Source organism: Sceloporus occidentalis, unplaced genomic scaffold, assembly GCF_023333645.1.
Source record: "Sceloporus occidentalis isolate IW3139 unplaced genomic scaffold, rSceOcc1.0.p SCAF_36, whole genome shotgun sequence".
NCBI lineage: Eukaryota > Metazoa > Chordata > Lepidosauria > Squamata > Phrynosomatidae > Sceloporus > Sceloporus occidentalis.
In genome coordinates, this window is record NW_028317016.1 from 957,076 (window position 1) to 981,301 (window position 24,226).

General features: G+C 39.5%; 1 protein-coding gene across 1 annotated transcript in view; it reads left to right on the forward strand.

Moving 5' to 3' along the window:
* LOC149297844 (E3 ubiquitin-protein ligase RNF130-like) overlaps window positions 1–24,226 on the forward strand; it is a 102,309-nt gene that overhangs the window by 23,649 nt on the left and 54,434 nt on the right. The window contains exon 2 of the mRNA XM_089488063.1: window positions 12,849–13,043. Coding sequence (XP_089344189.1) covers window positions 12,849–13,043 — 195 coding nt within the window. The remainder of the gene's footprint in view (window positions 1–12,848; window positions 13,044–24,226) is intronic.

The following is a 24,226-nucleotide window of genomic DNA, read 5'->3' on the forward strand; positions in this document are numbered from 1 at the left end:
TTTCAGCTTTTCCGAATCTTGTATAGTTAAACGCATAACAGCTCTGTTTATCCCTGTGATCCCTCATTGTAATTAGTTAACAAAGAACATTTTATCTTTGCTGAAAGACTGAGAAGTCTTATCTCTAGAGAACATCATTTTTCTTTTTGCTTTTCTTATAGGCGTAAATCTTTATTCCCAGAACCTTGGCAGAAAAAAAAGAAACAACTGTTTAAATCAATCAACTTGTATGAGAAAATAATTGAATTATGTTTAAAGATACATCTTTGAGGTCTATCTATCTTTGCTAGATACAAATTTAATGGGGCTGTTTATCAGTCACTGTGGTCAGATAAATTTAACTATCTTGACACTCTATATTTTATTTAAGAGGCTCTCTCCCATTCTGCCTATAAAAAAATTAAATGCTTTTATCTACCATTTTGTAATATTAATACCAGAATAAAAATATATTTTAACAAATCTTTCTTTTTAAAAAAAACAGATGTAGTTTTTGTATAAAATGTTTTCATGCAACAACATAAAAAAAATCATTTGTAGGTTATCAGCCGAGTGTACTAGACAAACACCCTGTTTCTTTATCACACTGCCTTGTGGTGACCGATAGAATGGCTCAGTCTTTATCATCCAGCTGGACTTTGTCACTAATGAAATTCTATTAAGGAGCAGACTTCATTAGCATTATCAGCTCATTGGTGTTTAAGAAGGAAAATCACCCAAAATATCACAACATAGGTAAAACCAGGTATTTGTCTATACTACCCTACATTACTATATACATATAGCACTGCATGTTATGCTCAAGAAGAATATTTCTTTCCATGTGGCTGCTCCTTTAAACTTACCCTAAATTATTTGTGGCAGGGGCTTTAGAGAGAACTGTAAGATTGTGGTTATATACCATGCCTGGCGCTAAACGCTAGGGAACCATTATTATCTTATGTTGGCTAGTGTGCTTATCTGTATATCGACCATAGGAGGCTAGGTTTTTCATCTCTACATCTCTAAACTTTTCATTATTTCAGATAGATATTGTACTCATCATATTACAGATTCTAATCCCCCCTGTCAATATGACAGGGAAACAACACACAAAACAGACAAGGTTGTTCTTAAAATAGCTGTTTTACTGGATATGGAATGGCCACATGATGGAATTGGTTTCTAATGTTAGGGCACAGAAATAACAATCCACTTTCAGGATATATATATCCCGGATATATCAACCAATCTCCCAGCAAATTAAACGCATACAAAACCACTGATATATCAACTATCTGTACCAAGCAAAAAATCTGAACTCCTACACGTGCTGCATCAGGGGATAAAGGAAGGATATAGGGATTGGGGTCCCAAGAAGGGACTTTTCCACCTAACACCGTGACTCTTGAGAAGTCGCATTTCTCTTGACATGTCCTTTGGCACGTTGGTTCACTGAATGTTATGTTTCACGTGTGTAATATTAAAGCAGATTGCCTGTGCCTTTTACTCTGTTAAAAGGCTTAGTCATTCCAGTCACTGGGAGCTCTCGCTTATCTATATTGGCAAAACACCCTTGTTTACTGACTCCCAAGTATGTGATGACTCTGCTAATTACAGGGTTTGAAGCAGAAATCAAAAGTCCTCTGTATTGAAAGTGTATGTTTAAGTGCATATTTAACGACATGTACATATGTTGTCATACACACACAAAATAAATGTTTCAAATCGTGTAAATGTTAAAAATAGGGCTGCAACTAACGATTATTTTCATAATCGATTAGTTGGCCGATTATTTTTTCGATTAATCGATTAATCGGATAAAAAAATGAATGTAAATTTTTCATTTATTTAAAATAATTTAATAAACAAATTGTTAAATACAAACATCAGAATAAAAAAAAACTTTGATAAAATAAATTTCTTGTCTTTATTTCCCAACCAGCCCCCCCCAATTTATGCACGTTTGAGCCCAGGCTTGCCACGCTGCCTCCCACATATGCCACGCCACGCTGCCTCCCACATATGCCACTCCACGCTGCCTCCCACATATGCCACGCCACGCTGCCTCCCACATATGCCACGCCACGCTGCCTCCCACATATGCCACTCCACGCTGCCTCCCACATATGCCACTCCACGCTGCCTCCCACATATTCCACTCCACGCTGCCCCCCACATATGCCACGCCACGCTGCCTCCCACATATGCCACGCTGCCTCCCACATATACCATTCCACGCTGCATCCCACATATGCCACGCCACGCTGCCTCCCACATATGCCACACTGCCTCCCACATATGCCATTCCACGCTGCATCCCACATATGCCACTGCACGCTGCCTCCCACATATGCCACTCCACCCCCACATATGCCACTGTGCCTGATACGCCTTATACCCCCTGATACACCACTCCATCCTCCCCAGACATGCCACACTACCTCCCAGACATGCCACGCTGCCCTCCCCACATATGCCACTCCAGTCTACCCCCAGATATGCCACTGTGGCCCCAGATATGCCTTATACACCCTGATACACCACTCCGTCCTCCCCAGACATGCCACACTGCCCTCCCCACATATGCCTTATATACCGTATATGCCTTATACCCCCGGATATGTCTCTCCGTCCTCCCCTGATATGCCTTATACCCCCCAGATATCTCATGGTGCCCTCATAGAGTCACAGACCCGTTCACATCACACTGACATCATACTTTTTTAAATAAGTACTGGGTTAATCTTCACTGCCCCAGGATTTAGATTCCCCTTAGTTTGGCCCCCCTTTATCTCTAACTGCACCTTAAGTTAACTTTATTAAATTAATCAAATTAACCCTCAGTCCTCATCATTAAATTAACCCTAAACACCCCATTAACCATAACTACCCCTAAATTAACTCTAAATACCCCATCAAAACAACTACCCTAAATTAACCCTAAACACCCCATTAACCATAACTGCCCCTAAATTAACCCTAAACACCCCATTAACCATAACTGCCCCTAAATTAACCCTAAACACCCCATTAACCACAGCATCCCCTAAATTAACCCTAAAGACCCTGTCAACCACAACAGCCCCTAAATTAACCTTAAACATACCATTAACCACAACTGCCTCAAATTAACCCCAAACACCCCATTAACCACAGCTGCTCCTAAATTAACCCTAAACACCCCATTAACCATAGCTGCCCCTAAACACCCCATTAACCATAACTTCCCCTAAATTAACCCTAAACACCCCATTAACCATAACTGCCCCTAAATTAACTCCCACTTACCCTAACTTTCAGCAGCCCAAATATTAATTTTATACTTACAGTTAGATGAGTGTCACAGCCATGTGGTTCTGGCCTTCTGGGAGAAGGAAGGGGGCGGGGCCAGTTGTCACAGTGATTACAGGGAGGGGCTGGTAAGTAGGAGCTGCTGCTGTGAGTCAGACTAAACGGATTATATAATGAGGGGTATTTTTCAGAGCGTTTGCTCTGAAAAAACCCTCATTTTATAATCGATAATAATCGATTCAACTAATCGATAATGAAATTCGTCGGCAACGAATTTCATTATCGATTATTATCGATTTTATCGATTAGTTGTTGCAGCCCTAGTTAAAAACCTATTATTTAAATCTGTCTTATAACAAGGTAGTGATTACTAACGTTAATGCTGGCACTCAGATTCTTGTGCTATACATTGCACAGGGTACACCAATTAACGCCTTTATATTCTGCAGCGCTGTACAGTGGGACTTCTGGAACACTCTTGTGAGCCGGCTATGGAGCTGGCTGGCGGTGAGCGTAACATGCGTGTTCTTTGGCAAGTAGATGTGTTCCACCGAACATATCTCCCGCAACCCTAGAAGCTGGTGGAGGGAGTGCATAGGAGGTGGGAGTATCTGCAGAATCCCTCCATGTATTTGCGGGGGGGGGGGTATTTTGGCTCCTGAGACATTGGAGATATATAGTGTAGATTATAGTACATTATATAGACCGTGCGGTATGTAATAAATTGACTAGTTGGGATTGCTATAATGGCAATAACTATACTACATACCCTTTGATGACTGCAAAAGCAGAATACCACGTTCATTTTGAATTAGGCTCCAGATGGCTTCTTAGGGCAAATAATTGCTAGGGGCAGATGTCTTCATGAGATCACTCTCCTCTTATAAGATGGACATTTGGGTACTGTACAAAACTAAGATTTAGCGTTAATTGAAAAAGTTCACAAACGGCATTGCCTTCACCTTTCCCCACACATCAAAATAACATTATCCGTATACCATGCAGTAACAGCTCAGGAGTAAGATGATGGAAGTCGTGCGTTTTCTGAGCTGTGCACGTTGAGTACCCAATATGTGTTTTTCCTTCCTGCTGTTCTGTAGAAAGATCATTTGACATAAAGAAGTCTAGCAGGTTTAGCAATTTCTCATGTTCCCAAAATAATCTATCTACAAGAACTAAGGTTTTTTTAAATTTACTGGTGTGGAAATATATGTTCATAATCAAAATACCATGAATAATTGTAATAGATTAACGTAATTATCCTATAATCTTTATCATTGTTAGTCCCCTTAAGCACATTGGGGGTTATGTATGGAAAGTCATTTGTATGGTGATGAGACCTCTTTTAAAATCTGCACCAGAATCCTTATATATATATATATATATATATATATATATATATATATATATATAATATATATATAACCTCCATTGTAATCTGTGCTGGAAATTCAGTATAAGGTGTAACAATCCCAGTTTAAAACCTGACAGACTGGAATATTGCATAGTACTGATCACATACCCAGGCAGTGCGTGTAGTATTTAAACATGAAGCAACTTGCCTTGACTGTTCATTTACATCTTGACATGTTTATCTAGTTTCCCTTATGGCAAAACAAAGAAGATTTTCAAGACTCTCTCAACCGGATCCTCATCTTGTGGAAAATGTAGAATGCTCCAAACTGTTTAAATAAGTAATTATATTTGTGCTATGTAGAATTTTCTAATAGTTTAATGGTATATTTCTGAAATCAATCCAAAACAATGAAGGCCAGTCTCGTAATGTTTTCTTCTCCTTTTTAACAAAAAAACATGTTAACTTAATGGGGAGTGATGATCTCTAGAGGAAGTGGACATGGTTCCTCTCATGGAATACACATAATATATACATTATATACTGGTGGGTTTCTTCTTTCATAAGTCAGACACAATATGTTCCCTTTCTTCGCCATTTGCTGCCTATCTCCTGGCAGTGGGTCTACTAAACGTGTGCAAGCAATACCCTCAGCTCAATAATTAATGCATACAAGGCATAGTCCATCCCTCATATACTCTTGCATAAACAGCCCATTCTTTAAGGGGTCAGACCTTTAAACAAACAATGAGGAAACCCAACTGGATTTGATCCAGCAAACACTAGTTTTGCAAGGTCAAACATCCATGTCATGTGTAAGGACAGTCGCCCTGTGAACCTTTAACATGATAGAGTGTTATTGCCATGCTGCCGAGGGTTAGAGCACATTACTGTCACTCCAGGAACCATTTCATCTGTGGACAGGGGGTGTTGGCAGTAGTACCCATCTCACCTCTGTTCTGTCAAGTCCCCATCCCTTTCATGTCTCCAATGGGTAGCCCACCACACTATCTCTTCCTGCCTTCGATATGGTGCAGAAGAGTAATAGCTCCTAGACTAAGTCTTATGTTTACAGTACGCTCTCCAGTTAATCAGTTGCACTGATCACATACATCTGAAGGTTCTCAGAAGAGAACATGGTTAAACAATTACAAGGGTAGAGGAATCATTCCTGTATAAATATTTATTGTAATAATCTTTTTTCATCAGTTAAACTTTAAATGACCGGTATAATTTTCCACTCCATAGAAAATTGGTGCAAAAATGAAATATCAAATGCCATAGCTAATGTGTATTTCATAACTACATACAATTTTTAAATTACTTGCCATACACTAGTGCCAGTGATGTATTTACTTTTGGCGCTGAGCAGCACCCCCAGCTGCCCATTCGGCAGCCTCCATCCTCACTGCTTTTTATCGCATCCTCCACAGCATCAGCTTGACACACTCCTTCAAAGTAATAGGGGAACCTGGTTTTAGGTTGGGGGTAATATGACATCATGTTGGTTACTCAGCCCAATGACCAGCAGGTTGGACATCTGTCATGTTTGAAAGGAAAACATGTATATGTCAATACAGATTAAAGGGACACTCCAGCCATCATATTTACTTTAATTCCTAAATTGCGTGGTCCCTTTAAATTTTTGGGTGGTCTATTTTGGAAATGTGTTGTGGGATTTTGTACAATCACTCCAAATGCATTTGTCCTTTTCCCACCCAACCCCCAGCTAAATACATCTCCATGCATGTGATGTGCTCACCTCCAGTCATCTCCAGCATTGGTTCTGGTGTGTTACAGGGTCACCATACCCAAGGCTGGGTATCCCTGTTTGAGGGCTAAGGAATCACCAGTCAGGACCCTCATACGGATAACTCCTGCTACCCAAAGAAAAGACAGATCACAATTTGTATGGTAAAATCTGAAAAACCCTCATTGGGATAGACATCAACTAAGTTCCCTAACACAGCTAACAGAGGCATGTAGTAAATACGTATACAACCCAACCCCAAATCCCTTTAACTCTGGGAGTACAGTCCAGGAAAGGGGATTATCTTGTACAACAGAGTTCCCCACCTGTGTTATCTTTCTTTTGCTTTTTGCTTCTTTTGAACGGGGTGCACTCCAGGAATTAGCCACTCAAGGGCACTGAATGGGTCACTTAAATGTTACGTGTACTTTCCAACCCATAGTGATGTGTTTGTGATGAAATGCATTGCATGAGGTCATAACGTCCAATTATGATGGCTGCCAATTAACATCGATGTCTGATTGCTCGGTTTATATATGAAACTCTCTCACTCTCACGCTATATCGCTCTCTTGAACCCTCTGTCTTTCTTTTCTTGATCTGTATGTAATAATGTAATTATGTTTATAGAATTACATTCTGTAAATACGTTATTTTGTGTCTAATTGTCTGTTACATCAGCAAGTGACAGATAAAGCTCTGTCCCCCAGTAAACATTTGGATTATATGTACAAAATATTTAATGGATACCTATTAATACATATTATTTAATAAACACTGTTTATCATATGTTTATAGAGTAGGTTAACTGGATTGAGAGCTGCCTTATAACTCCTTGTGACATTTTTCCAAGTTATATATACATTTCACAGCCTCGCTTAAAGTCTAAAAATCTAAAAATGGGGCAAAAACTGTGGAAAGAACAAAGTGTGCTCATAAATTTGAGCAACGCAAATAACAAAGTGACAATGATATTTTTGGAATTATGAGGATAACGTAACCTAGAAAAATCCACAAGTTGTTTCTCAGATAATTTAAAGAAGTGAAGCAAGACAGATACGTTGGCAGCGAGGAAGTGAAAGGGGAGCTACGAGGTTTGTAACGCGAAGAATTAAGAATATTTTGATATAATTAACCACCAGTATTTTTGTATTATTTAATTTAGTCATGTGCATTGAAGCTACTTCTGTAGTTGATAATGATGGTCCACAGATTATTTGTGGTCCCCAGAATAATTCAAGGTAGTCTTCAGGATCATATGACGCACTCAAAAGGTAGATCATAGGTCTTCAGAGCCTTTTACACACGTTGTAAAACCAATGGTTTAAAACATACGTTGCATTGAAATGAGTGAGGATGTGGGTGGGAGGAAGGGAGATTCTTATCATTTATATGAAAATGGGAACTAGTAAACATACCACAACCGACTGTGGGAAAGGAGACGTGAAGGAATTCCCCGTCAAGTCTTCTAAATGCTTGTAAATCACCCATATTATATATCTGTAGAGTATAAGCTTGTAAACTTAATGTATTGGTTTGTCTTAGACAACTCTACTTTATATATATGTATATATATATATATTATATTTATTGTAAAAAGTGTTGTGTAGATGGGTGCTACTAAATAAATAAAAGATAATAATAACATAATAATAATAATAATAGTAATAATAATAAAAATGTGGCCGAGAAGAAATCCCTTGAGAATCCAAATTTGTGGATTTTCCATACCCTGTTGCACCCAACATTTAAAACGGACATTTGGACCTTTTGATATTTAACTTTTAGAAACAAAGTAATGTATTTATTTACACAGTTTAAGTTATCAACACATTCTCTGCCGTTTCTCTGCCCATTATTGCGCCCCGCTCTAAAAAAAAAAAAAAAGGGTTTTGGGACAATTGGAAGGTAACACGTTCCTAGCAATTTTGGACACGTGGTCACAAAAGATATAAGAGGGTCAAATTCTCCTGCCGAAAATCTCTTAAGCATCAGTTTTTCCGCAGGAACAATAATATTTTTAAAAGCGCACGCAAAAACAAAGGGAAAGAAATGGGTACCTTACAGGCCAGGACTAATTTGTTTCGCAGAAATGCTGAGAGAAAACCAGCGGAATCAGTGCGTGTGAACTCCAGCGTTCAGCCTGAAAATGAGAAATTACGTGGTGAGAGAGAACAAGCAGCAGCCATAGGCTGAGCATGATCCGGGTCTTAATGTGTTTCTTTTATTCTTATCTGTCCCGACGCGCTTCGCGTGTGAGATCTAGACTAGAAGAATTGCTTGCATGGAATTCCTAATTTATTTCTTTTCATTTTTATGCTGTGCTGCTCAGTCACTTTTGCCAAACCCAAAATGTTACAGTATAAACGAAACTAAACCTATGGCATGGTGTTTTAAGACTAAAATAATACAGTTAGGCACTGGGAACCCAATGCAGCATAAACTCCCCATTGTCTGCATCCGCAGGATAATTCCTCCCCATCATCTATCCCCATTTGTTTAGTCAATTCTTCCTCTTGGCTGATTGGGCCTGGTAACCTCTGTAGAAGTGAAATAGAAACATAGAAATGCAAAATTTGTAGGCAGAACTATTTCACCCATCTATTCTGCTTATTTTACCTGCTGTAACAACCTTAATCATTCCCCTATTAGATTCAGGACAGTCATATGCCTATCCCATGTCACGTTACTATATTAACCTCTGCCGCCTCTGCCAGGAGGCTCTTCCACTAATCAACCTCTCGATACAGTAAACCTCCTTACATTACTTCTAAGCCTCTGATCCTCTAGTTTTAGATGATGAGCTCTCTTGAGATCTTTTCCTTCTCCCAGCTATACATATTGAGATCCCTAATAAATAATGAGGAGCTAGAGGAGTACTGAACATCTGTCAGTAGAATTCAAAACCATTGAACAGTGGTCCAGAAGGATAATTCATCAAAACCACCAGTCAAGATCATTCACTGACGTTGGTGTTACATGGGTTGGATTTACATCCCAGGCAACACTATTCACTAGGATCAACATCAGCCATTTCTTCCAGGGCACAAATATTCTTCACATGCGGCTGACCTGCATGAATAAAGTGCTGCCCTAGTGGCGGTTTTTAGGCACACAAAAGAGGATCAGTTACTGAATAATGTCCGGTGAATGTATATTTACCATATTTACTTTTGAGCAGTTGTTCACCGGTGGGTCTGATCTCAGCAGTCCTGTTGTCCAAGGCGTAGTTGACCTAAGCCAGAAAACACCACTGTACACTGTCATACTGCATGGTAGTACGATATATGTGCTGCTTAGCAGTGACCACCATATTATAGGCATAATTACTACTGTCGCCCCCCACTGTGGCCCAATAAAACATGTCTGTTACCCTACTTTGTCTACTGCGAGACCCATTAAGCATCATGCCCAGTCTGGGGAACCGGGTCCTAGGTAATACCGCTAACATACCTAGAAAGGGAATATTTCTGGCTCTCAAAAGAACTGAAGGGGGCTGAGCGAGGTATGGTAAGTCCAGTCCCCTGTTTTCCCACATTATATACATTGACCTGAAGACCTGCAGCCTCTGGACATCATTTGGAGAGTCCTGGGTGTTGTTAACTCCCTAAACGCCAAAAGAAGATTTTTTTAAAAACACTTTTATATTTTGGCTATTATTGAACTTTGTATTTTCTGATGAGACTATGCTATGCTTTTTCATATTCTATTACAGGGATTTACAGTTGTTTTTCTCAAACATGGTTCATTTTACCCTCTTTCCATGATCTGTAGTAAATAATTGATAGCTGCCTTTTCATATATTCTATGTTGTATACAAATGTAAGTAGAAAAGCCATAAACATAAATAATACAATTTGATTTTTTTTTAAATGTATAAAGAATAAATCAGCTGAATTGCAATAGATCATTAAAAGCGGCAGTTATATTGTACCATGGGAGCAGTTGCCTCTTCTGATCACATTCTTATAGAATAACAGATACATTATAAGCTTCTGTTTCCTCTATGAAGGGGAGTCATAGTTTATCTGGTCTGTGGAGCCAATTCCTAACCTAAAAGAAACCATAGAGGAGTAACTTCAAAACGGTGACGTACCGTATTGGCTCAAATATACGCCGCACCCTTAAAGTTTGGTGCTATTTTAGAGAAAAAAAATATTTTTAAAGAAAAAATACACATTAGTGGAATGGTAAAACAGTATTTTGTCTAATGAATGAACAGGAATACATGTATTTTAACATTTTTTATATCTATCAGTTTGTCAGCATATGTTATATACAAACAGAAAACCAACAGCCATTTTAAGGTCCCCCTTTAATTCATAATGCACCTTACTTATAGATATGCCCCTCTGCCCCCCAGATATGCCACTCTGCCCCCCTGATATGCTTTATGCCCCCTAGAAATGCCCACCTGCCCCCCCAGATATGCTTTATGACCACTAGAAATGGCCACCTGCCCCCTAGATGTGCCACTCTGCCCCCCTGATATCCATGCATGTATCGGGCGACACGAACTGCGCATCCCTGCGCAAAACCCCAAATATAGGCCGCACCCCCACTTTAAAGACCTAACTGCCACACTCTTGACAATTCTTCTAATTTACTTAAACCGTTAGTCGTTCGGCTTATTTGACCAGGAATGTCTTCCCGTTTGCACACTTTTGGATGATTGTTGAAAATACATACCTCACCTTCCAGACCGTTTGTAATATGGCTAATAAAAATAGTAAAAAGAAAGTGTCCAAATACAAATCCCTGAGGTACCCCACGAGAAGATTTTCCTTTGAACATACCGTTAGATACAACCTCCTCTCTCTTGTCATTAATGGGTGACAAACATCTTACTGAAATCCTAATATAGGCTGTAAACTCATCAGTGGGGCCCTCATAAGCCCACCTAGAACAAAAGTACCATAAGGCTAGATGGCAAGCTCCTCATCTCCTGATGTGTCTATGTATTAATGTATATTTGTAATGCATGCGGTAATCAAAAAATGAAGTAGGTTAGTTAGACAAAAATCTCCTTGCTGTTAATCCTTTCCTTTAACTTGGTTTCCTTCTAATGATGTCAGGCTTGCTGGTCTGTAGTTAGCAGAGTCTTCACGGCTACCATAAAGATTACTTTATTTTTCACTGAGGCTTACTGTATGGTATTTCTGTACTCGTCAAGGACAAGTCAAGGACACTTGCTTCCAAACACCTAGGGAGTAGACGCACAAGAGAGTTTTAAGTTCTCAGCTACAGCGGCGAGAATTCTTAGAACACTAAGTCTTCATAAAATAGCAAAGCCATCACAAAACATGAATTCTTTTTTTGGAGGGAGAGACACAGCTCTATATCGTGAAACCAAGTCATATGTAAGTCTGTAATCAAACATTTCAGATCATTAAACCATTTTTTTAATTTGCTAATTTCATAGCCTTGCATGTTAATTTCCTTTTTTTTCCTCATTACATTTAATATGAGATAAACGTTCAATGAAAGTACAGAAGTTTCATTTCGTTAGTGAATATGCTGTCATTTGACAGTTAACCGAATAAACACATGTGAAATCACAAACAAGCGTTCTCTTTGTCGCCGCTGCCCCAAACATTGAATTAATTTAATCACTATAAAAGCACTGCTACAAAGGGAGAAAGAAAGCCTTTCTTCTCTTTTATTTTTGTCACCGAAACAGCACGACATGCTTGTAAAGTGATTTTAGATATTTTGTTCATTTTGCGTAAGACGATGGAGCGTCGGCAGGTCGTAGGAACAAAAGGGGTTTCAATACTTGCGGCGACGTGTTTGTTTATGTTCGCGGGGATGGAATTAGTTTTCAGATAAATCTATTGCTTTAATAACGCACGAATGGGGCCTTCGATTCACAGCGTTGGGTAGTTTATTGGTGCGCAGAACTCTGACTTGAAACCACTCTGCCGGTAGCTGTCTCATGCCATGATTTTTAGCCAGGGGCTAATATGAGTTTTCAAACATCGTTCCTGAGTATCTCATTAATATGTTTGTGTATACAAACCACAGAATGTGTGCAGCGAGTGCACTTGTACACTAGCAGATGGCTTTTCAGATCTCTGTGGCAAGAAGACTTTCCAGCTCACCCAGGACCAGACTGGGGTGTAAAATTGTCCCCATCACTTTTAAGCCATTTGACTGCATGCTACACTTTTATATTGCCTAGAAGTGCAGTGTGTGGCTGCCAGAGGGGCAGTGACAATGGGTTGGAGGCTAATGGGCACCACCTTAATAGACAACCACCCAGTGTGCCTGATGGCCAGTCTGAGTTCCTCGTCCCATACTAAATCTAAGTATTCCACATTTGACTTAATTGACTTACTTTTACCTGGTAGGTATGAAGCAGCCTGTATAGGTTGACCCACAACTCTTCTGCAAACTCACTTTGGGTTGCCCTAAATTTCATGGATTTTGAAAATATCTCAGTTAATGTTCATTTCTCTCTCTTGTCTTCTAGTGATAGATCGACAAGGCTGTGACCCTCAAACCCGTTTCCACGTGCCCCCAAACACTAAGCATTGGATCGCATTTCTACAGCGAGGGAATTGTACGTTCAAGGAAAAGATCCTACGTGCTGCCTCTCACAATGCTTCAGCAGTTGTCATCTATAACAACAATTCCAAGGAAGAACACGTGACAATGACCCATGCAGGTAAGTTGTGTAGGGAATTGCATTTGTCATCAGGAAGACACCAAGCCTGAAAACTGTTGTAGAATTTTGAGGTTTATGCACTAAAGTTGTGGTGAATAAACATTTCCACCACCTTAACCACGTATTATGAAGAGCTTCCTACAGAGAAACCCACAGGTGTCGGCCCTTTATAATGTATAGTTGATACCAGGAGATAGACTTCTTCCTCTAGACCTGCAGGTATGGAGGAAACAATGAAGATTTTTATTTGAAGCATTACATTGATATACAGCAGTAGTTATTCATCCAGCGTCACAGCAAAATGACTTGTAAACGTGTTATCGGCATCATGTAGATGGTTGCTATTCATTTTGAAGGTTTTGCAGGTCTGTGTTACGGCTCCTGCATTTGCTTAGCGCTGCAGGAAAAAAAATAAAGAAAAGTAAAATCTCTTTGCGACATAAAAAAAACTGTTGAACATAATTTTGGGTAAAATCACAAAGGAATAAGTGATTTATATTGACTGTTAAGAAGTTACTAACTTGGAGCCTGCAGGTTAAGAGGCAGCTCTGTAGGATGCCTTTCACTTCTGAATCAGAGTACCTCTCTAGGCGTGAAATTTAATTGAAGATTTCTTTATCCCCAATGGGGCATTCAAAAAAGAAGGCAGTTATTTTCAGGAAATAATGTTAAAATGGGAGGTATTTTTATAATTTGCTACATTGAATCTTTTATGTCCCTCTTTTTATTTTAAGTTTAATTGCTCATCAGTATATTTGTCTACATGCTCCGTGAATTTGGGCATTAAAGTTAAAAAAGGTGAACAAAAATAAAAAAAATTAATGGAAGATGCTATTCGGCATTCTTAATCTGTACTCTAAACACTTTTTTTTGCCTAATCTCACTTCAAACAGCTAGTTTGTGCTATATTATGCTGGATTTACAATCTACAGTAGTAGAAGCTTAGTTTTGCTTTGCTTCTTTGATTGATACTTGGTAAAAGCGGTGTGGCTGGCCCTTTAAAAAAACAATAGTGTGAACATGTGCACTGTAATGTGAATGAATGTAGGAATTGATAAGGTGCAAGAGTATAGACACATGAATCGATATTCAGTGAGATATTGTTGTGGGCTTGGGTTTGACTTCCGTACCACACTATTTCTTTATGGCCGTAATAATAGGAGGCCCCAGGTGTTATACCATGGGCCCAATTTGGAGAATATAATGAGTTACTCACTGACAAGGTCTGAATTAATAATGATTTAGCTCTCCTTCACTGGGCACCATATGTAGGGATTTGCTTTTAATTCCTGATGGAGTAAAGCAGTAGGAGGGATTTTGCATGCTGAGTCCCACATATGCTGCTGGAAAACAATGCAATTGTTATGACTTCCTTGGGTTAACAATAAAACCATCTGTTTCCAAAAGGGTTAATGTGAACCATTATACGAGGGAGGCCTTCTATCAGTACCATGGACAGCAGTGGGGACAAAGCATGGCTGCTGGCTATCAACTGGCCAGCCTACTAATTGCCCCAAAGCATAGCAATAAAACTGTCAACACAAGGCATCTGACCTCTCCTGATACACTTTTTTCTAAGAATCCCCAGAAAGACCTATTTCAAAAGGTTTTTTAGTGTTTATACTTGAGGTTGGTGCCCCATGTTTAACCTTAAAGCTTCTATAGGCACCTGCATTTTTAGGGAATAAAAAGAACTCCTGCTTATGACATACAAACCAAAATAGGAAATTATAAACATATACAGTTATTCTTTGTGATGTCTAAAAGACTAAAGGAAAAACGATTAGTCTGAAAATGTGTACAACCGCAGAAGTAAAAAAAATTCAGCCATGACCCGCAGACAAGACCTTGGACATAGAAGCTAGGTTGGTTAACGATTAAACAAATGACTTTATGTCTGTTAAAAAGTATCAAATGCGTTAGTTATTTAGCTAACATGTTTTCTCTTTAATTTCCCCAAGAGCGGTCTGGGAAGTAAAGGTGCTGTTCCACCTACTCTACCCAAATTTAACACATTTATAAATATGGCATTCGAAACACTACTCCCGGGGCTGTGGAATCCCCAAAACCTTTACAGAATGAATCCCTTAATCATGTCAAATGTAGTCTCATTTATCATTTTTCATGGAATGTTTGAATTGTCATGTGACAGAAAAGCTGGCACAGATACAGTGTTGCCATAGGAACTGAACCAGATTCTGATTTTAACCGATTAAACCTATAGAGGAAGCACTAAAATGACAGATCTGCTAGGGTGTGTTCACTGAACATACTGCGACACACAATACTTTGGTGTAAGTGATGCATTTTTATACAAGGGTTAATCTATCTTCTGGTGGCCTGGAGCATAATTCGCAACCTCAGCACAACATGAATTTATATTAACCCTAATCTTGTCTGCTACTAGGATATAAACACATGGAGACCATACCTTTTTATCCATCTTTAAGTGCGACGGATCATCTTACACGGTGGGATGCAGAAAGTACTAAAAAAAATGTATAGCGGTTTTTTGGTAAAGCGGTTTTAAAGAGCTTTCAGACGGTTCCCTGTGGAGTTGTGTATTTGTTGTGCAAGGCACAGAGACTAAAGGGAGCCCACGACGGGGGTAGGATTTTCATGGTTTTTCTGCATGTGACCTCTGGCAGACCTTCAATCTGGAAGGGCTACACACTTAATGTGAGCTGGGAAAAGGGAAGGTTCTCTGGAGGTCTTCATCTCTGGCTTTCACTATGTCATCAGTGGCTCTCTACTAGTGGATTCTAGATCCAGGTTCTGCTAATAGTAATGCTATATCTAGAAATGTAGAGGCTATGTATGAAGTTGTTGCGACATAATGATTTGTATACAGATCTACCAGCCTTTATGCAGGTTCAGTCATGTGAAGAATGTGGTAACGTCTCTTAGAATATGAAAGTTAATTAGGGAGAAAAAAAAACCAATATATATACTTAATGTGCTCTGCATTTAAGGTGGGATTTTGTATCTTTTCTTTCACAGAGCTAATCTTTTGACGTGTTTTTCAAAAAAGTGCTTTATAAAGTAACAGTTGCAAAATTCCTACACTTTGGTCTTGAGGAACCTTTATACATAGTTCTTATCTGCCATCAGATGCAATCTGGCCATTTTAGCGTGACTATTTTTCTTTGTGTTGTAAAAAATGTAACCCCTTGATGACAATTGCCGGTCCGGGCACGTCACGGAAATTCAAGTCGATAACGACAAATGACGTGCCAGGACCGGCACGTCATTAAACGGGTGCAGAAAGCGATCTATTTTCGCTTTCTGCACCGAAACGGCGTTGCTGTAATGCCTCGACCTCGAGGCATTCAGCAACGCCATTATCGGCACAAAGGGGCCATCTCTTGCCCCTCCCCGGGGCGTCAACATCCGCCATACTTTGTATGGCGGCGGACGCCCGTTTTAAAAGCGTTTATAACACCCCATTAACCATAACTGCCCCTAAATTAACCCTAAACACCCCATTAACCATAGCTGCCCCTAAATTAACCCTAAACACCCCATTAACCATAGCTGCCCCTAAACACCCCATTAACCATAACTTCCCCTAAATTAACCCTAAACACCCCATTAACCATAACTGCCCCTAAATTAACTCCCACCTCCCCTAACTTTCAGTAGCCCAAATATTAATTTTATACTTACAGTTAAATGAGTGTCACAGCCATGTGGTTCTGGCCTTCTGGAAGAAGGAAGGGGGCGGGGCCAGTTGTCACAGTGATTACAGGGAGGGACTGGTAAGTAGGAGCTGCTGCTGTGAGTCAGACTAAACGGATTATATAATGAGGGGTATTTTTCAGAGCGTTTGCTCTGAAAAAACCCTCATTTTATAATCGATAAAAATCGATTCAACTAATCGATAATGAAATTCGTTGGCAACGATTTTCATTATCGATTATTATCGATTTTATCGATTTAGTTGTTGCAGCCCTAAATATAGGTACTGCATTCAACCATGCAAGTCAATGGAGCTCAGCTTTCTAATCACAGTGTGATTAGAAAAAATAAATTAAAAATAAAATAAAATTAATAATAATTAGAAAAAAAATTGTAAAAAACCAGTAAAATGTAAAAATAATTTCCCACTGATGTCACTATCAGGGGAACCTTCAAGTTGAAAAAAAATTTTAAATTTTTTTTAAAAAAAGGCAAAAAAAAATAATATATATATAAAAAATATATTTTTGTGAGCAAGTCCTAAAATTAGCATATTAGCTTAAAACAATTCTCGCATGGAAAGAGTTAAAATACTGGCATATTAAATGCCCATGGGGTGTCTACTTTTAAAAAATGTATGATTTGATGGGGTAAATTGAATTGGCCGGGTTCAACAAGGTCCCAATTAACACGGGGGGAAGGATGGCCACACATCTAATTTCCAATTAGAAAAATGCACACGTACCAAATGTGGCCTTTTAGTTCCCCCCAAAAATGACAATACCCATGGGGTATCACTGTACTCAGGAGATGTTGCTGAACACATATTGGGGTGTCGTGTGACAGCGGCATATACCAGGAGCTGTAAATTCATACATAAAGTAGGTGTGTGTGGGAAAAATACACACACAAAAATACTACTGCAAACTCTGAAAAAATGCTGGTGGTAAAATGTGTGCATGCAAAGAGTTAAAATACCAGCATTTAAAATACCCTGGGGTGTCTAGTTTTCAAAAATATATGGTTTTGTTGGGCACACTGAAATGGCACGGCTCAAAGATGTACCAAATAGGGCATGGGCAGTGGATCCCCAAATGCCAAAGTTCAACATTAAAAAATGTGCATGCCCCAAATGTGGCCCTTTTGCCCCCAAACAGCCAGGCAAAATCATTCATGTGAGGTATCGCTGTACTCAGGAGATGTTGCTAAACACATATTGGAGTGTTTTTTGATAGTGACATATACCAGAACCTGTTTATTCATACCTAAAGTAAAATGTGTGTGAAAAAACAAATAAAAAAAAATTACTACCATAAAGTTTGACAAAGGCTGATGGTAGAATAAGTGCTTGGAAAGGGTTAAAATACCAGCATTTGGAATACCCTGGGCTGTCTAGTTTTCAAAAATATATGATTTGATGGGGTAAATTGCATTGGCCGGCTTCAAAGATACCCGAAATGGCACATGGGGGGAAGAATTACCAGATTTGGAAAAAATGGCTTTGAAATAGCAAAACGCTACCTGTACTTATTGCTCCATAACGTGCAGAAAAAAGCAAAAAAACATAAAAACATTGGGTATTTCTAAACTCAAGACAAATAGTAGAATCTATTTAGCAGGTTTTTTTATTACCTTTTATAGATGAGTAAAAGATTTTTCAACTAAAAGTTAGAAACAGTCATTTTTTTTCTACATTTTTCACCATATCTTATACTTTTTTTAATAGTAAATAATATGATACAATCAAAACAATGTCATCTAAAGAAAGCCCTTCTTGTCCTGAAAAAAACAATATCTAATGTGTGTGGGTTCAGTAAACGGGAAAGAAGAAAATTACAGCTAAACACGAGCAGCGCAGAAATGTTAAAATGGCCATTGTCACGAAAGGTACAAAAAGTAAAATCAGCCTTTGTCACGAAGGGGTTAAAGTGTCACATTTTTTCCCCAAAACCCTGTGTTTTTGTTCTGTTTAGTGATAGTTTTGTATATTAAATAAACCAATGTAATGGTTCTGCTGCCCCATCCTTGTGGGACTGTCTCACTCTTTAGCTAAGACTAGCTCTTGGTGATGGGATGATGATATTTAAGCTCTCATCAAATTGTTTTACAACTAGTATCAGAAAACATCTTCTTTCTTTTAAATAACAATTGTAGGTTTTGCATGATATAATGTTTCCAGACAGCAGCATATTAGCATAATCCCTTGTGGTAAACAACAGAATTGTTCATTGTTAATACATAGGCCCGGACATTGTCTGATGAATGTCCAAGGGGGGGGGGACTTCATTAGCATTGCCATAAAGAAACAGCTCAGTGTGGTGTTTAAGCAGGGAAAGTCACTCAAGATATCATATGAGATTTGTCAATGCCAGTGATGTATCCAGGCTAGGAGGGCAGATCTAGCTTGGCGGCAGTCCTTCTATTACAAAACTCTGTGGCAGATCAAAAAAATGGTATCTGAAGAAAGCCCTTCTTGTTCTGAGAAAAAAAACTATATAAAACTCGTGTGGGTAGTGGCATCGATTCTTAAATCTGGGGCTATTCTATGTGCATGTGTGCACAGAAGGGTATTCCATTCACCCGGAGCACTCTCCGAGCCAGCGCTGGAGCTGCAATAATTGCATCATGCGAGTAAGTATAATTAATGCCAAATAGCTGGAGCATGGGGAAACTGCCAAATGCTTATGGGGATTTCTGCAGAAACCTTGTGTGCAATTCCAACGGGGACTACATGAACATTTAAAGCGACTGTTAAAGTGCATATGATGGCTGGAGTGTCCCTTTATAGGTGGACTACCACCGCTTTTAACCTAAATAAATTACATAATTAAATCTACTTATAGTTTTGTAGTGTTTTTTGTCAATCAGTGTTTTGGAGATATTTAGGTACTTAAGATATTAAATGTTAATATCTTAATATTAATTGTGGTTCTAAATTAGAAATACTTAATGTTATCAATGCAGGTTTTAACTCTGACACAAAAGTGTTACTAACAAAATAATTGTATTACTTTACACCAGTCATTTATTAGATCTTTATGTACCGTATTGGCTCGGATATAGGCCGCCCCGTATATAGGCCGCACCCTAAAAGTTTGGTGCTTTTTTAAAGAAAAAGTTTTTTTCTTTATAAAAGCACCAAAAAAACATGCTGCCACTCTGTCTCCCCCCCCCGAGATATGCTGCCACTCTGTCTCTCCCCCCCCCCGAGATATGCTGCCACTGTCCTCCTCCCCCCTCGAGAAATGCTGCCACTGTCCTCCTCCCCCCTCGAGATATGCTGCCACTGTCCCCCCCCCCCCGAGATATGCTGCCACTCTGCCCCCCCCCCGACTTACCAGAGGAGACTCCCGGGTGTCTTGCGGGGCTGGCGGGGGACATCTACGCAATACGCGTACACAACTTCCAGTGCCGGCACTCAGCTGATGTGCCGGCACCGGAAGTTGTGTACGCGTATTGCGTAGATGTCCCCCGCCGGCCCCGCAAGACACCCGGGAGTCTCCTCTGGTAAGTCTTGGGGGCAGAGGTAAAGCTTAGACAACCTCTCGTGCCGGCACCCCTCCCCCCCCCCGTGGAAAGTGCTGGCAGGGGAGGCTGTGTGAGCGTATCGGGGAGTAGGATGCAGGTCCCCTGCACCGCTGCGGGGGATCTGTATCCTAACCCTGCCCGGCGCCCGGGACTGCGAATATAGACCGCACCCCCACTTTAAAGACTTAAAGTGGGGGGAAAAAGTGCGGCCTATATTCGAGCCAATACGGTATATAGCATGGGGGCAGCCACTATAACTTCCTGTTGTGAGGATCTGCATGATTATTCCTCCCTGTTGTATTTCCTGTGCCCTTACACTCACACTAACACAACTAGGCATTCAACACTAACACACACGCAGACACTTACTAATAATAATAACACACAGACACTCAACACTAACAATAATGCACATTCTGATTTTTCCACATAATTGCCACAGAGATTCGACATAAACATTATTGCGACTGTGGTCTATGTTCACTGCAGATTTTGGATCTAGAACATATTTATTTTCCCAGGAAACGGTATTAATGAGAAGACGTCTTCCAAAATGCAATTCAATTGTTCTTGTTTGGTAAACATGTCGCCACAATGTTTGACATTTCTGACAGAAATTAGAAGACTCATTTCAATAGCAAAAGTTATTTTTTTTCTCGCAGCTTTGTCGGCTTTCCAGCGATGGTGGCAACCACCCAGAATTCTCTCTTTGGCCAGAAAACAAGACAGCAAGAACAAATAAAGATAACGTTTTAAAAAGCATCTTATGAGACGCTTGGCAAATTTCAGCTTGTACTTCAGTAGCGTTTTTCCCAGTACATGGACGTGCATATGTTTTTTCTTAGCTGTTCATGCAGTTTATTTGCACAACTGAAAATAAACGGGAATACATTGATCTTGAAGCCGTTCCAAGGCCTACAGTTTATTTGCAAAAGTGATTATGTATTTTAGATTCACAGTAGCTGGCAGAATAAAAGCGCTCCTGAAAAGGAACATCCGGCAAGCGTTACATGGCTACCCATTAATAGTGCATAAAATAGTTTTAAAGGTGCAGTAGAAGTATGATTCCCTAGATTAGTCCCAAGGAAATATTAACTCGTACCAGCCTTTAGTGCTGAAAAATACAATGTATTAAAAGGGATGTTCCAATACCAGCATTTTAATGTTGTAGCAGCTGTGTCAGGGTCCTATTTAGAAAATGTCCTAGGGAGCTATTCCAAAGAATAATACATCTTAAAGTTTGTTTTTTAAAGAGAGAATTCTAAGTAGTTACCAGCAGAGCTGGAAAGCCAACAGAGCTGCGAGAAAAAATAACTTTCACTACGAGTCTTCTAATTTCCGTTAGAAATGTCAAACAGAAATGGCAGCTCCCAGCCTCCCCCATGGTCCGATGATTTTGGCATGGAAGCGCTTCTCTTGAAATCAAACGCTCACAGGGGGTCCCCCTCCCCACACTGGAGCTGGCTGATTGTAAGTATATTACGTGCCAGTAGATGTGTCTGGCTGACTAGCTCGGAGGACATCACAAAAATGGAATGGAACGACTCATACGCCTTAAAGTGCATATGATGGCTGGAGTGTCCATACCACTCAGCTGCCCCATTTGCCACATTGTCCCGATGATCTCCTCCACAATGGGGATTCACAGTTTGGAAGTTTGCGCTATAGTCTCCGGTTACACTGGCAACAGAGGTGTTTGCACACCTACATTTTTTGTGATATGATTAAGGTTAACCCAGCTGACATAACTTAAGTTGCATGCAACAACTCGTAAAACAGCTAGCATGTTCATTAATATAGCTGCTAGTTTTGAGTTGACATGAGTTAATGGAAACTTCTGAGTTGCTGACAAGTTGACGCAAGTCAAGTTTTCATCTGAATGTAATTGCAAGTTGGCCTAAGAGACTATACTAGTTGCAAATGTTGTTCAATGTGTACGAATTTTCTGCTCAAGCTCATCGTGACTGCCAACTTGCATACACTCGCCTTTTATTTATCAGACTGGTATATGTGAGGAAAGCAAAGCATGTGAACACTGGGCGAAACAGAAATGCAGACAATTCACCCCTTAAATTCAAAATAATTCCAATGGCGGCAGTATCATGAACATGATGTCATCAAACATTGCAGATACTGTCCTGTCACATAAACAAATAGTAACTTTTAAGATAGAATACAATTTATGAAACATTCTACTACTGATGCTTCATCTTTAAGATGATGCTGTTCTTTCTTGCTATTGCATCTGCATAAATGGCACAGTCATCTCACCGAATTTAATGTCCCTCTGATTTTTCCAGAAGTATCAACTGTAATCACTCCCAAATATCCACTGACGTCAAAAGGATCAAAGGTCTATTGACACAGAGTAAAGGTCTGAAGACAGTGTTCCAGAATTTCTACTATTTAATCAAATACCTTAAAGGCAAAGTCCCATTGGAAAAATAATTCAATTGAGCTTAAAATACAGGAAATTTGGTTTTATTCCATTTTGTTACAAAAAAAATGTAATCTTCAAACCTGGAGGCTGTCGTCAGTCAGATGAAACTTTTGACACATTTCTTGCTCAAACAACACACTGAACTGATTCTATATGGCTTTGCTAATGAAGTGTGTTGCTCCATAGTCTTTCATTATTCAGAGTGTCCAGCTGGGGGATTAAGACTGAGCCATTGTTTAGTTTACCACAAGGCAGTATGATAAGGGGCCCGGGTATCTAGTAGCTTGGGCTAAGATACAGAGCTAGAACATGTACAAATATTCAGCTGTCTGAAAACATTACATAACACAAAAAAACTAGTTTGACAGTATTTTTAAAACCATTTTTAATCTAATACTAGTAACAAGAAATTGGGTGGGAGTTCCCCTTTACCCACATTGTTTGCTTTATAACCACAAAGCTCATAAATGTCCTTTAACATAAATTCTCTGGAATGAAAGCTCAGATAAATACATAAATGTATACATGCATTAATGGTAGTCATAAAAAAAACAAGTTTTCTAAAGGAACAGTCACGTCAGATTTTTGGCTTGACTACACCATGGGCCTAATTACAGAGATTCCCCACCCGCCACCTTGCTGCTCCATCACATTGAAATTGCACTAAGGCACAGTGCTGAATGTGGAAAAGTCACTATAGAAACCAGTGGAATGTTCATGCTGGTAGATAGTCCTGGGATTGTTTTAAATAAATATGATCCATTATATATATAGCATTTTTTTAATTAAAAAACACAAAAAGAAGAAGAAAACACAATTCACCATTCTACTTCATGTTGCTAAGATACTCACCTTGTGGGTCTTTGTGATAATGAATAACTACAAAAAACTCAAAGTCAAGAACCACTTATTGATGCTGAGGAGCATGTGAGAAGACAACAAGCCCGCTCTTGGGCATTATTTAGTGTTTAATGTGTTTTACTTCTAACATGCAAAGATCTGGTATATAGAAGAACCACGATCATGTGATGGAGACAGCCACTACCGGCTCATCATTGCTTAATACATACCTCCCAACAGTCTTTGTTTTCATAGGACTGTCCCAATTTTCAGGTAGCTCATGGTTGAAAGGATTTCTGATCTCCCCTGACTGGCCCAGGGAACTGTAAAATCAACGGAGGCTGTGCCGTCTCGTGGGGGCTATAAGGCCAGCAGTGGTCACTCTCATCTGCTTCCAGGGCTGGTGCCCACCCTCTCCACTTCTTGTCACACCGCCCCAGCACATGTGTCTTGATCTTCATACATACAATGTTGAGACGTGTGCTAATATGACTGTGGGACGCGACATTTCATTTTCACACTCCTTCAGATTAATTTTCTGTTAAGCAAAAGGACAAGTGATTACAGTTAAAAGCTTCCAAGGTCTGCATCCACAACATGAACAATCTCTCCAGCATTCACAAATATCCATCAGTTACATAGAGAACAATACAATAATAGTGCAGTACACTCCAAAAAGTGCTAGTGCTGTATAAAT